Raw genomic sequence first — 12,644 nt, forward strand, 5'->3', positions numbered from 1 at the left:
ACTCGAAACTCGGACCTCTGAGTCTGTAACACTAGCCACTATTGTGTTTTATTGCTTTTTCATCGGCCTCGTGGTGTTATGTTCAGCGCGTTTACCTACCATGCGAGAGGTCTAGGGATTGATTCTCGACGTAGTTGATATAAAATATTTATTTATAAGGGTGTTTTTACACCAGAATATTTCATAACATATTGGTACCTGAAGCGTAAGACTGATCCTTACCTTTATGTAACAAAAAAAATATCAAGATACGCTTCGTGGTGTACCAATGCAGTGTACTATGCACCATTTGGTGTGGAAATGGAATGATGATGAACGATGATCTATTGTTTTTTTTTGGTAAAACGTGTTATAATTTTCGAATTATTACATGACGTACACTCTGTTCAAAGCTTTAATAAACCTTTGGTTATGTAAGGGTGAATGAAGGTTTTTAAATTAAATATTCCAATGAGCCTACTAACTACTAAAACAGGCGTCGTGGCTCAGTTAATTAAACTGCCAACTGTGAAACTAGCGTCCCCTGTTTAATTCATGCCAACAAAGATTTTTTTCTTAATTGTTCTGGATGTTGTTGTGCATAATTAATAACTTCCTTTCTTTCCTACCTGCTGACAAGCTCCTAAAATAGAGTCTCTTAAACCAGTCAATGGCAGGTCATAAGCCCTGTAAGTGCCTAGACTTCCATATTCCCGTTTTTAAGGTATTCTCCATCCATGTTGTAATTTGTTAATCTCAAATAGAGTGTTGAAAAGTGGACGAAGTATTAAGAATATCTCGTCCATGGAGGAGGAAAATTTAGTTAGAGGACTGTAATTTTGGGGAATGAAGGTTGCACAGATCCACTAATCTGCTGATGATGAGGTGTGGCGGGTGCTGGAACCCTGATGAAACTGGCAGTCGTAAGACGCTGGCACAGCTTGTATAGATCTGACGATCTAAAGGATGCAGGCACAGCTCGCTTGAGGAAAGGTTAGTTGAGCACTTCACTCGGTTGATGTTAGATTGTGTACTTATAATATAATGTTTATTCTAGCACTCACACGTATAATTATTGTTACATGGAGTGTGCTGGGAAACGAGAAGGACACCCAGGTAGATACGGATTTATCACTTTCTTAAACATTTTTAAAGCAATAAAGCCCATTGAATACTGTCCAGTAAAAACATTTTTTTTGACAATTATTAGTAGCATAACTTTTTTTTAAATTTTGTAATTTTGATTTCCACAAAATACGGTCATTCCACTGGCCACGCTCTTAATACGTCACGATTCATGTTTGTTTGTTCCTGACCATTGAAATTTGTTTAAGAACATTATCACAAATCTTGACGTCACAACCGCCAAGGCCAAACACGTTGCGTTTTTCTACAAACTTATTTTTATCCAATTTATTTTTTACGTATATGAAAACATTTCTCCACAATATCCATATTGATTTCGAAAATACAATTAATTATTCTGAATTTATTTCATATATTTTTATCGGAATTTGTAGTATGTGATATTTCTCTATTCACAGGTCAAAATGTCGGTAATTGGCATTTATTAATTAAGGATTGATATTAGCAAAATGTTCAATGATCGATTATGGTTTAACCATAAGTCAGGCCATGAATTGTTAAATATGCTCTAATGGCCTAATGACCGAATCGGTCAATGTATGGGGATTTTTTTTTATATTTCAAAATAGCCATATGTGGGAAAAATGTTCTGTCATGTGCTTATAACAAATAAATTTTGTTATGAAAAAACATTCACATTTAATATGGCCACAAAGCACATTTGTACATGAAAAAAAAGAAAAAAAAGAGGTTTTTTTCCTAACGTTCATTTGTACATTGATGTTTTAAAATATTGATTAAAAAAAAATTAAAAACCTAAACCTATTTTTTTAAAATAATAAAACAAAATACTTTGGATAGTTGTACTTCGTTTACTCCCTCTTAAAAATTCTTAAACAAACCTCAAAAATACAATCTTTTTCACTACCGCTAGGACACTGGACAGATACGGTGTTTCCAATCGAGTAGGAGCTGCTATTATTTCTGCTACACTTCAAAATGTAGAATTCATTTCACAAAAAAATACATTCAATCTTGTAGACAGAAACAAAATTAGTCGAGCTCGAGCAAAGGAAAGATTTACTCAATCATCGAAGTCATTATCAATACATGATAATAATTTCGGTATATATTTTGATGGCCGTAAGAATAAGACATTGGTTATGTTTGATGGACGACGAAGAGTAGTAATTAAAGAACATTAAAGCCTTATCAAAGAACCAGGATTGATGAAAATCGTTTGGCCAATTTGTCGCTGAAGGGACTCGTACTGGACCGCAAGTAAGTAGCTGGAGGGTGGTTGCTTCTTATTAATTATGGCGGTCAGTAAAGAAGTTGCTTTTTTTATCCTTTTGAACGATTTGTTAGAACGGTCAGTAAAAAAGTTTCTTGTTTATTGTTTATGATTACAACAGCCTTAATAAAGTTACATGCGAACTGTTATATCTACAAGTAATATCTTAATGTCATCATATTTGGAGTAAGCGTAGTTTACCTCTCGCATACAGACATTAACATAGACTTATTTTACAAAGATTCTAATAGATTGTATGTACAAAATAAAAAAATCGAAGAACGCTCTTAACAAAGTACCTTTTTCGTGTTAAAAAACAAAACGTCTTACTCACTGAATATCCCCACAAAACATTTATTATTCACTGCACAAAACCGTTTTTGGAACCAAACAAGTGCTTTTTTTACTAAATTACAGAAAACCAAATGCGATTCAGCCTTTGTGTTTTCAGATCAACACATTTTTTCGATTCAATGAGACGAAAGAACATTACCGGCTCTCAGTGAAAATGCACCAATGAACATTGGACAAAACCTTATTTAACGGGGTGATTAAAATAATATGTTTTTGGAAGTCACCGAAAGAAAATTAAACTCGTTGAGATAAAAATGTATCGTTTAATGAAATTATTAATAAGTGTATTCTTAGAACCAGTTCTAAATACATAACTTCATACTTGCGTTTGGTTTACTAAATGCCTCGATAAATGTACCATCTTTACTTCAGCACGTGATATTCAAGGGTCCGATTCACCGGCAGCGAAATGATGATGTGCTGTTCCTCGATCAGCACAAAACAATCTAGAGCCTGCATGCTCCGATGTACTTATTGTAAAGTATTGTATACTTGAGTCTGAATCTGGTCTTTTTGCCACAAGTCTTTCTAGATTTATGTTATCACTAAAATATACAAATCATGTCTTGATATCTGCATTTTTTTTTATTTTGTTCTAGCTTTTATTTTAATCGTATCTGTATTTTATTGAAACTAAATGTACTTAATGAGTCAGTACATAAATAAATAAGAAATATGAGGAAACGTTTTATCCTTATTACCTTTACTGTGCAACTTAGAAAGAGTCAACAATTTTATTCATCTAGGTTCTCTCATCAGCGATGGCGGTGGGTGTGGAGGTGAAATACGGTGACGTATAAGTATTGCCAAAAGTGCTATGAGTCAGCTGGTGAAGATTTGGAAGAATTGCAGTATAACTATTAACACCAAAAAGAGACTGGTGAAGGCCTTGGTTTTCTTAGTGTTCATGTACGGTGTGGAGTGTTGGACACTGAGGGAATTTGAAAAGAAATAAAATCGAAAATGAACGGAGCACTAAGCACAGTAATTTCTAATAAAAATATGTCAATCGAAGCTAAACTGGCAGTGCACAACGGAGTTTTAGTCCCAACACTTATGTATGGAAGTGAAACATGGAACTGGTAGAGGAAGGATGAAAGCCGAGTGAACGCGGTTAAAATGCGATCTCTTAGACGAATGTGTGGGAAATCAATGTATGACAGGGTTACGAATGATGAAATCAGGCGAGAGTGTAAATCTGAGACAAGTATAATTGATAAGATTAAGAAAGGGTCTCTGAGATGGTTTGGTCACGTAGAACAAATGGACGACGAGAGAATGGTAAAACAAGTATATGTGGCAAAAATGAACGGCAACGTTAGACGAGGACGACCAAGAAATACGTGGCATGATCAGATAAACCAAAATCTTAAGTCTGGTCACGTCAAAAGCAGACAGAACCGAAGGGCATGTATGACAAGATGTATGAATGTGGAAGAGGCTAGGATTGTATGCCAGGATAGACGTGTGTGGCGGTCCATTCTCTCTGCCTACCCCTACGGGGAAATGGCGTGATGGTAGTAGTAGTAGTAGTAGTAATAAAATCGAAGCTTTCGAAATGTGGTGTTGGCGGCGAATGCTGCGGATTCCGTGGACGGCCAGATGTACAAATACATCAATACTCCAGGAATTGGATAAAAGAGAGAGACTAACATCCATGTGCGAGAAAAGAATCCTGTAGTTCTTTAGGCATAATTCCAGGGGGAACTCTGATAGTTTGGAGAAAAATATTCTCCTGGGAAGTGTCGAAGAGACTAGGTCGCGTGGACGTCAATCGACAAGATGGACTGGCACTGTCACTGAATTATCAGAATCATCACTGACGAATGCCTATAGGAGAGCACAATACCGTTCCAGATGGAAAGAGACTGTTTACAGACGAGCTATGCCTTGATTCAGGCGTAATCACCAACCTCAGACATGAGGCACGGATTAGAGAGAGATGAATAAAATACTTTCAAAACACTTCTAACAGTCAAAACAAAAATTTTTTTTCAACGTTTTGTTTAAAAATCCTCTAACACTCAGTTCAATAACAGCTTGTTTGTGTCCGAGTATAAAAAATACAGTACTGTCTGTGTAATTGAATCAGAATCGTGGGTTTTGAACTCAATAGCTGTTCACAAAAAAAAATCTGTAAAACAAAATCGATTGAGGAAAAGTCCACCTCGTAATGTAGTGGTTGGCGCATTTGCCTACCATGCTTAGGCTCAGGTTCAATTCCTAGATAGATCTGTATAAAATAATGGTCCGGCACCTAAGTAAGACTGATCACCTTACCTCTTCCTCTTTTAAATGATCGAGAAACCCTGCATTTTATTTAACAATTTAATACTCTATGCACCATTGTGTGCAGATAAGGGACTGTTGACGATGATGATTTTATTTCATTATGTTTCTGTAATTTACAGTAGTACATTAAATAAACGGAATACAATTATAATAAAATACTCAAATATAATGAAATGGACATTAATTAATTTTTTTAAATATTAAAGTTTAAGTATGAAAAATAAAATATCAAAGACATTAAAATGTTTAATTAAGTTTAATAAATTACAAACACAGTTAAACGACTACTAGTTTTATAAATCATGGATGAAATCACTGAATAGATCAAATGAAAAATTATTTTTATGATGATGAAATAAATTTACACTTAAATAATTGTAAACATTAATGTAGCTTATATGGTAACAACGCTAAAGATTATTTAAAATAACGTAAATTCTCTAAGTTACACATTGTCAGTGCTTGTTTCTTGCTTCATTACTTATTTATTTATTTAATACGTCAACACAATTATTTTTAACCTTGAATATACTATTGTAACTTGTTAGAACATAGTAAACATTTGTGTATATTTTTATTTATTTGCGATTGTTAATATTAAGTTTTTTTATTAATAAATGAATCAATAACAAACACAAACACATCAGTCATTTTTGTAGTTTTCATTTGAGTTAAATGTTCATTTTCTTTATTTCAGGCATAGTTCTCTTGACTTTTTGACATTTGGAAAGCATGGGCAAGTCAGTGCGGGAAAACTCGCTAATTTATTTTACTCAACAAAAAAAACAAAATTGGAATATACGATTTATTTATTAAATTTGAAGGAAATTTTTTCGTTTTTTCTAATACTCATAATCGTCGCTTTCGCATACTCCTCTGTATAGTGGCACGTATTCTAAAATAAAAATCAAAATATATTGGTAAGCATTACAAATAATTAATAAATTAGTGGAGTTTGTCAAAACAAGAAGCGATTTGGAAAGATTCACAAAAAAAATAAAAAATTTGGGACAATTAATTACAATTAATAAGTACATTTTTATTTATATTGTTTTATATTATTCATGTATACTTTAGTTAACTGTATTATTATTGTTTAGTCAAACAGTCAGCGCATTTGCATACCATGCAAGAAGTCTCGGGCTTGATTCCCAGCCTGGTTGATGTAAAAATGTAATAAAAAAGGATTTTTTACAAGAAAATGACACCTGAAGCGAAAGGTTGATTTTTCAAATTTTTTTTTACTAAAGGAATAACCCGCTAAGCTTCTGTTTTGAGGTATTTTAGCAGGTTCGATACAAGGGACATGGAAAAAAGTTTGGAAAAATACACCTCAATGACCAATTGAGAAAAAAATCGTCAGCTATTAATATACCTACGGTGCAATTTTTGCACAGATATAGTGCTCTATGCACTGTTTGGTGCGGAAAAGGAATAACAAAATCAAAAATAATCTTTAATTATTGTAAAGTTTACAACTTTGTGGTTATTCATTATAGTAAAAAAAAAAAAAAAAAAAATATCAATTCGTAAATTATCTGATAGAAAATAATCATAACTTCAATAAAGACACCGGATTAAAAGTACTTTATGTTAAAAAAAATTAATTTAAAGTTAGACAACTTGGAAGTCTTCGAAATTAAAAAAGCGATTCATAATAAGAAAAAAATAATTAATAACCAAATAAACAATATTTCTTTTAGTCCTCTCCTGTCTAGCTTTGAAAATATTGATATCAAATTACCACCCTTTTTAACCACAATTTTTTTTTCCACCGACCAGTTTCAAAGCAAACAAGCTTCTTCAAATATTGATATAAAATTACCACCCTCGTTAGGAAAAAAAAGACTTAATTTATTGGGTGCACGTGTAGTATTTAGTGAACATGATAAAAATAAAATAGAAATTGATTCATTAGTTACGTTAACCATGACGAAGAAGCTTGTTTGCTTTGAAACCGGTCGATAAAAAAAATATAAAAAAATTGTTTGAAACCAAGTTGATTTATTTATCATTTTGTTTCCTTTAAAAATAAAAAATAGCGTTTTTTCTTGTTCAATTTATAGCTTTTGGCTTCAAATTATTTAAACAAATTTCACTTAAATACCATATTTTCATTTGAGCACAAATGTAATAAAGTTTAGTTTATATTTCAAGAGGCGCAATCTACCGGCCAAAAAGTTATTATATTTTTGTTGCATAAAAGTATTATATTTTAAAATATACAAGATTTTTTTGCGTTAAAACCGGTCGGTGGAAAAAAATTGTGGTTTAAAACAACTAAAATCAACAAATGGAAGAATTGAAGAAATATGGATGTTCAAACATAGGCAAAATGGTGAATGTTACACAGTGTGTAAAATGGCCACTTAAACCAGCCAATGACAAGTCATAAGATCTGTAAATGTCTAGACTTCCATATTCCCTTATTTAAGGTATTCTCCATCCCTGTTGTAATTTGTAAAAAACAAAGTTGTTTTTTTTTTTTTACGATAATTATTGTATTTTCTCCTTTAACAAACATCAACCACACTATTTTCTTAACCTTTCCTCTACCAAAAAACTCAGCTTTCTTCAGTGAATAGCGTTTACAGTTCATTATTTGTGCAGGTGATGCTAATGTGGGAATTGGATTTGCTTGTTAGTAAAAAAAAACTAACACTTTTTAAAATGTTTTAATACTTACGGTTAAATGGATTGTTGCAGTTTTGTTTTTCTAGCAGACAAGGATTGGCGAAAGTATACAATGAACCGTCGTTTTCATTGGCAGCGCATATTGGATCCCAGTTATAGGGACAAATTTGTGGACAGCCTGGAATTTGGGATCTTACGAGACCAAGCAGTGATACCGCCACGAAACCTATAAAGAGTAAAAGTTTCATGAGCATATAATATAAACGTAAAGTTCATGAGCATAAAAAATCAACACAATGGACAGAGGATTATAATTCTCGTGGTAAATAATTATATAACCTACTTAACACCAGAACTTAAAGAATTCACAAGGAATTATTTCTATATCACATCAGTTACATTTGTATTATTTCTTTGAAAAAATGTGTTATTTATAAATGACCAAAATCCATGAACCGTCATTAAAAATAAAACTTGGTTTTTAAGCACTTTTTATTTATTTAATTACTTGCCGGTTTCAGAGTCAATACGTGCTCTCTTATTAAGTTTATTTATTTATTTGATGCATAAAATACACAATTTTATCATAGAGCACTATTATTATTTTTTATGTCCCGACTTCCGAAATTCTTAGAAAATTCCGTTGTTATTATTCTATATGTAAATAAAAAATAAACAATATTCAAAATAATCAAAACAATACAATAGAAAAATATAAATAATAAAAATTTAAACATGTCGAAAAATGGAATGCAGAAAAGTTATGTAATATTACATGGCAATATGTTATTAATAACTTATATTAATTTTATAATTCAATTATGTAATTAATTAATAGTAAACATAAAAACAAAATAATACAACAAAGTAATAAAAGTAACACTTTTACATATATGTACAATATGTAATTTAATAAACATAATAAAAAAGTTAAATATATATTTACAAATAATTATGCATCACTATTAAGTTTATTCAAAGATGATATAAATATATACGTATATGGATAATAATGAAGACAGCATCGATATTATATATTTATTCCCAAAGCCATATTATACTTCATATGAATGCATAATTTAAAAATCAATATATTTCTATTTTGTCATTTTAAAAGTGTCTATTTGCATATGTAGTAAACTGTTAAATAAATTTAAAAAACACAAATTCATTGCTAAATTTTACTATTTTGATAAGGGAATACGCACTCTGAAGCCGGTTATTGTTGACTTTCGTATTTTTCCTTTTCTCAAATATCTCTGTCGTAATATGTTCAACAATAAGTTGTTGAAAAAATATGATTTTATTTTTGTTTATGCAGGCATATAATGAATGACAGTAAAAATAGTGCTTCAAATTGAAATATTATATTGATTTACAATATTTAAAAATGTCCAGATAATTATGGTTTACTTTTATTTTATTTTTATTTTTATTTTATTTATTTCGAATACAAACAGATGTACAGGTTAAATGAATATTTAAAAAAAAAAAAAAAATTATATAAAATGTATACATAGTAGGGCCTGCCATCCAATTATATGTATTCACTTAATACTACTGTAATAAAGCGACGACGGCTTGAAGTTTAAACTATATAAATAATAAATATACTATATATTAAAATAAGATAAATATGGACAAAACAAGGAGATATTGGAAAGGAAAAGAAGGACATTGATAAGGAGTGGTAAAGGATGATTGAAGGAAAGTGAGAGTGGAAAATTGCATTTGATTTAATGATTAAACGAATTATGAATGAAGAGCATGAATCAAGCCTATTAATTCTCTTCTGTACATATTGTATGGAGTGTTTTATTTTTACGCTGGATAAAGGTAAATTTTAAGAGATTAAGATATTAGTGTACTGAAAAAAACGCGATGTACAGATTAAATAAATTTTTGGGGATTATATAATTATACTTTTATGTTTAAATGATCACTCCATACATTTATGTAACATTTGCAATTTATGATAATTTTAAGGAAATGTTTTATTCCACGGGAAACAATTGTTTTATTTCATCATTAACAGAGATGTATTGAATAATATTATGATATCTGTGCAAAAGAATAAAACTTACAGAGAAGCAGAAATCCCTTCATTGTGCCAAGTAAGATTTTTCTGATTTACAAATGCTATAAGTCTTCATTCTGCGTCTTTATATAAAGAAAGTATGCGCATCGCTTCAAAAGATTCTCAATTTTTTTTTTCGTTTTCTTGATTTAGAGAAATAAAATATTTATTTAATGGATATTTGTACTTAAAACCACATATTCATTTGGTTTTTTTAAAATAAATATTTGCGTTTTTATGATTGACCCTAATATTTAATTTTGAGGGCCATTTTCAACGGGTTGTAAATAACTCACTATTAGAAAATGGGAATCAAGTTGGGGTAGAGTGGGATTTGTACCATGGACCTTTAAGGCGTGGGTCCGAGACACTAGTCACGGGACCACAACCAGATTTGCTGTTTGATACTTGTTAAAAAATGAACATCAATTTTCGAATGTTTAGTCTACAGTTCAAGAAATTTCACAATTTATCAAATCATGTAGGTATATGTTAATATTCAATCATTTGAGGAGATAACAAACATCATATAATGATTTACCTAAATATTTTAATTTAATAATAATTAATCTACGAGTTGTAAATAACTCACTTAAAGAATAGGAATCACGTTCCATTAACCCTTATGATGGGTTGAATTATGCGATCTGAGACGTCCGAAGAGTACCAACGTCACACGAAATAATATCCCTAAAAACCCATTGCGTTCTGAACGAACTGAAATTTAATAAGTCTTTTACACAAAATTAAAAAGAAACGCCTTGCATGCAAAGTTTGTGAAGCGGCAACAATGCGCAAATATGTGTTTAAAAACATATTTGTTAATATTAACACAGAATAAAAAAAACCTATCCATATAGATCCATATCGATAATAAAATGACGTTTGTACAAAATACGTTAACTTTTTTCTGGCAAATTCTTTCGTAACGTCGTCGTTCGGTGTAATTGCTAGGGGTAGTTTGTACCGAGACAGATTTGGGGCCCAGCAGCAAATGTCATCAATGAAAACTATCCTCAAAAAGCCTTACAGATATGACTTACTTAGTGATTCTCTATTTAAGCAGTTTGCAGTGCTGGTGGTCACTCATACTTACAAAGATGCACACACATCAGTTTAACACATAACATTGATTTTGCTTATATTTATTTTCCATCTAATATTTACCGAGTACTAACCCTTTCAGCCTATCAATAATAACTTGAAAGCCCTATACTAGCTTGGAGTATTTAGGGGGAGAAGGATATTCCTCTGTCTGGTGGTATAATAGTTCATAAAAATCAACTTAATAAATAGAAAATTTGTAGCTACGTTGGATTCGTTGAATATAAATACTACCTAAGTAAAAAAATGCAATTTTAGGTTTTTATTTGCATTTTTTCTTCATGTTCAAAAGAGATATACATATTTTTTTATTTATGTAACACTTTAAATACAAACAAGGGCATATTGTCTTAGGGCGATTTCTTCCTACCTACCCAAACCATTCAGTTTGAAAAAATATGGACATATTGTAGGTCAGTATAATTTTATACAAAATTACTCTTATTTACTCCATTACAATATGATAGGAAGGAAAAAAGAAGATGAAAGGAAAGATTCGAATATTTAGATAGTGACATTTCAATATTGTCTTTAATGTAAATAATGAAGAGGCGTCTCTGACTTTAGTTGGAAGATTACTCCACAATTGAGCAGCTACTACTGTAAAAGAGGACGGAGAAAAATTAAAGCGGTAAATAGGTTTTTTAACAGGTCCCTTTTTATTTAAACAAAGTGATAGCTCATGTTGTGATAAAGATTGAAAGATCTCTCTCAGATAAACAGGCGAAGTGGGACTATTGAAAATATTGTGAATAAGTGATACAGTGTGATTGTGAATGTTTCTTTTATGTCTGATACTGATCCAGTGTAGTTGCGTGCGGTAGTTGGTCAGTGAGTTATTCAGAGAGTAAAATAAAATCAGAAACATGGATTTGTGTTTTATTTCGAAAGCTATTATTCTTGAGTAAAACACTGAAAAGGGAAATCAAGTTGAGTTTGTTTAGCCTCGTAGTGGAGAGATAAGCGCATTTGCCCAGAGTTTGACTCCTAGCGAGGCCGAAGAAAGCATTTTCAAAAAGAGATATGAAAGTCTATGCGTTTACTTGATTTATGGCCTGTCATTGGCTGATTTAAGCGTCCACTTTTCAAGCCTTTTAACATTTATCATTTGGCCCATAGGCTATAACATATTTGAACATCATAACAAAAACAAAGGCCTTAAAAGATTTAGACTTACTGTACGCTTTAAAATAGTGTATAAGCTAAATTTATTTGTAGAAAAAATTTCAAATAATTTGTGAATAAGTGAAATATTTCTTAGATTAGAATTAAAAATATGTTTGGTGAAATTAAGTGTAGTATTAATGAATGATTTTATAAATAAATATGAGCCCTGTTTTTTTTTGTTTTTCAGATTAATTGAGCCACCTGTATTTTTATTTTATCTATTTTCTTTTATTTAGGAAACATACGGTAAAGTTACACAATTTTTTTTATTTTACACAGTTAGACTTAACTCTAATGGACCAGTGAAGTTTCCATATTTCAAAGTAATTAAATGTATGGTTATTAATAATTAAAGTATTAAAAAGAGAAGGAAAATAAACACAAATAGAAGTTATTTAGAAATTACAATTATAGTAAAAAAATGAAGAAAGTTTGTAAAAGTAAGGCAAGAGGTCTCGGGTTCGATTTCCGACATAGTTGACATAAATATTATTTAAATTGTTATGAAAATAAAACTTTTTTATTAGTGTTGCACGATTTTATTACAAGAACACTACCATAGTTTTGGGAGAGCACTCCTCCCATCGGCGGGTGATATAAAACTAATATGGTTAACGCAGAATATTGTTCACAATGTCATAGAATTTAAACAAAAAT

The 12,644-nt window shown here is 30.9% G+C and overlaps 1 protein-coding gene across 1 annotated transcript; it reads right to left on the minus strand.

Moving 5' to 3' along the window:
* Positions 1-5,238: 5,238 nt before the first annotated feature.
* LOC148277824 (vasotab-TY3-like) lies at positions 5,239-9,779 on the minus strand. The gene is made up of 3 exons (XM_088232331.1): positions 9,724-9,779; positions 7,692-7,865; positions 5,239-5,900 (listed from the first exon to the last, which is right to left on the minus strand). The coding sequence occupies exons 1-3, from the start codon at positions 9,743-9,745 to the stop codon at positions 5,848-5,850; spliced, it is 249 nt and encodes an 82-aa protein (XP_088088457.1). The 5' UTR covers positions 9,746-9,779; the 3' UTR covers positions 5,239-5,847.
* Between the last annotated feature and the right edge of the window lie 2,865 nt (positions 9,780-12,644).

This window comes from Micrasema longulum, unplaced genomic scaffold (assembly GCF_059751315.1).
Source record: "Micrasema longulum isolate JH-2025_06_02 unplaced genomic scaffold, ASM5975131v1 h1tg000972l, whole genome shotgun sequence".
Taxonomy (NCBI): Eukaryota; Metazoa; Arthropoda; class Insecta; order Trichoptera; family Brachycentridae; genus Micrasema; species Micrasema longulum.

Excerpts from the sequence above, each read along its gene's own strand:
- LOC148277824 (XM_088232331.1), bottom strand. The coding sequence starts at position 9,745 with ATGAAGGGATTTCTGCTTCTCT. Across the intron at positions 7,866-9,723 it reads GAAGGGATTTCTGCTTCTCT|GTTTCGTGGCGGTATCACTG; the intron begins GTAAGTTTTATT and ends TACTCTTTATAG. Across the intron at positions 5,901-7,691 it reads CTGCAACAATCCATTTAACC|AATACGTGCCACTATACAGA; the intron begins GTAAGTATTAAA and ends TTTTTATTTTAG.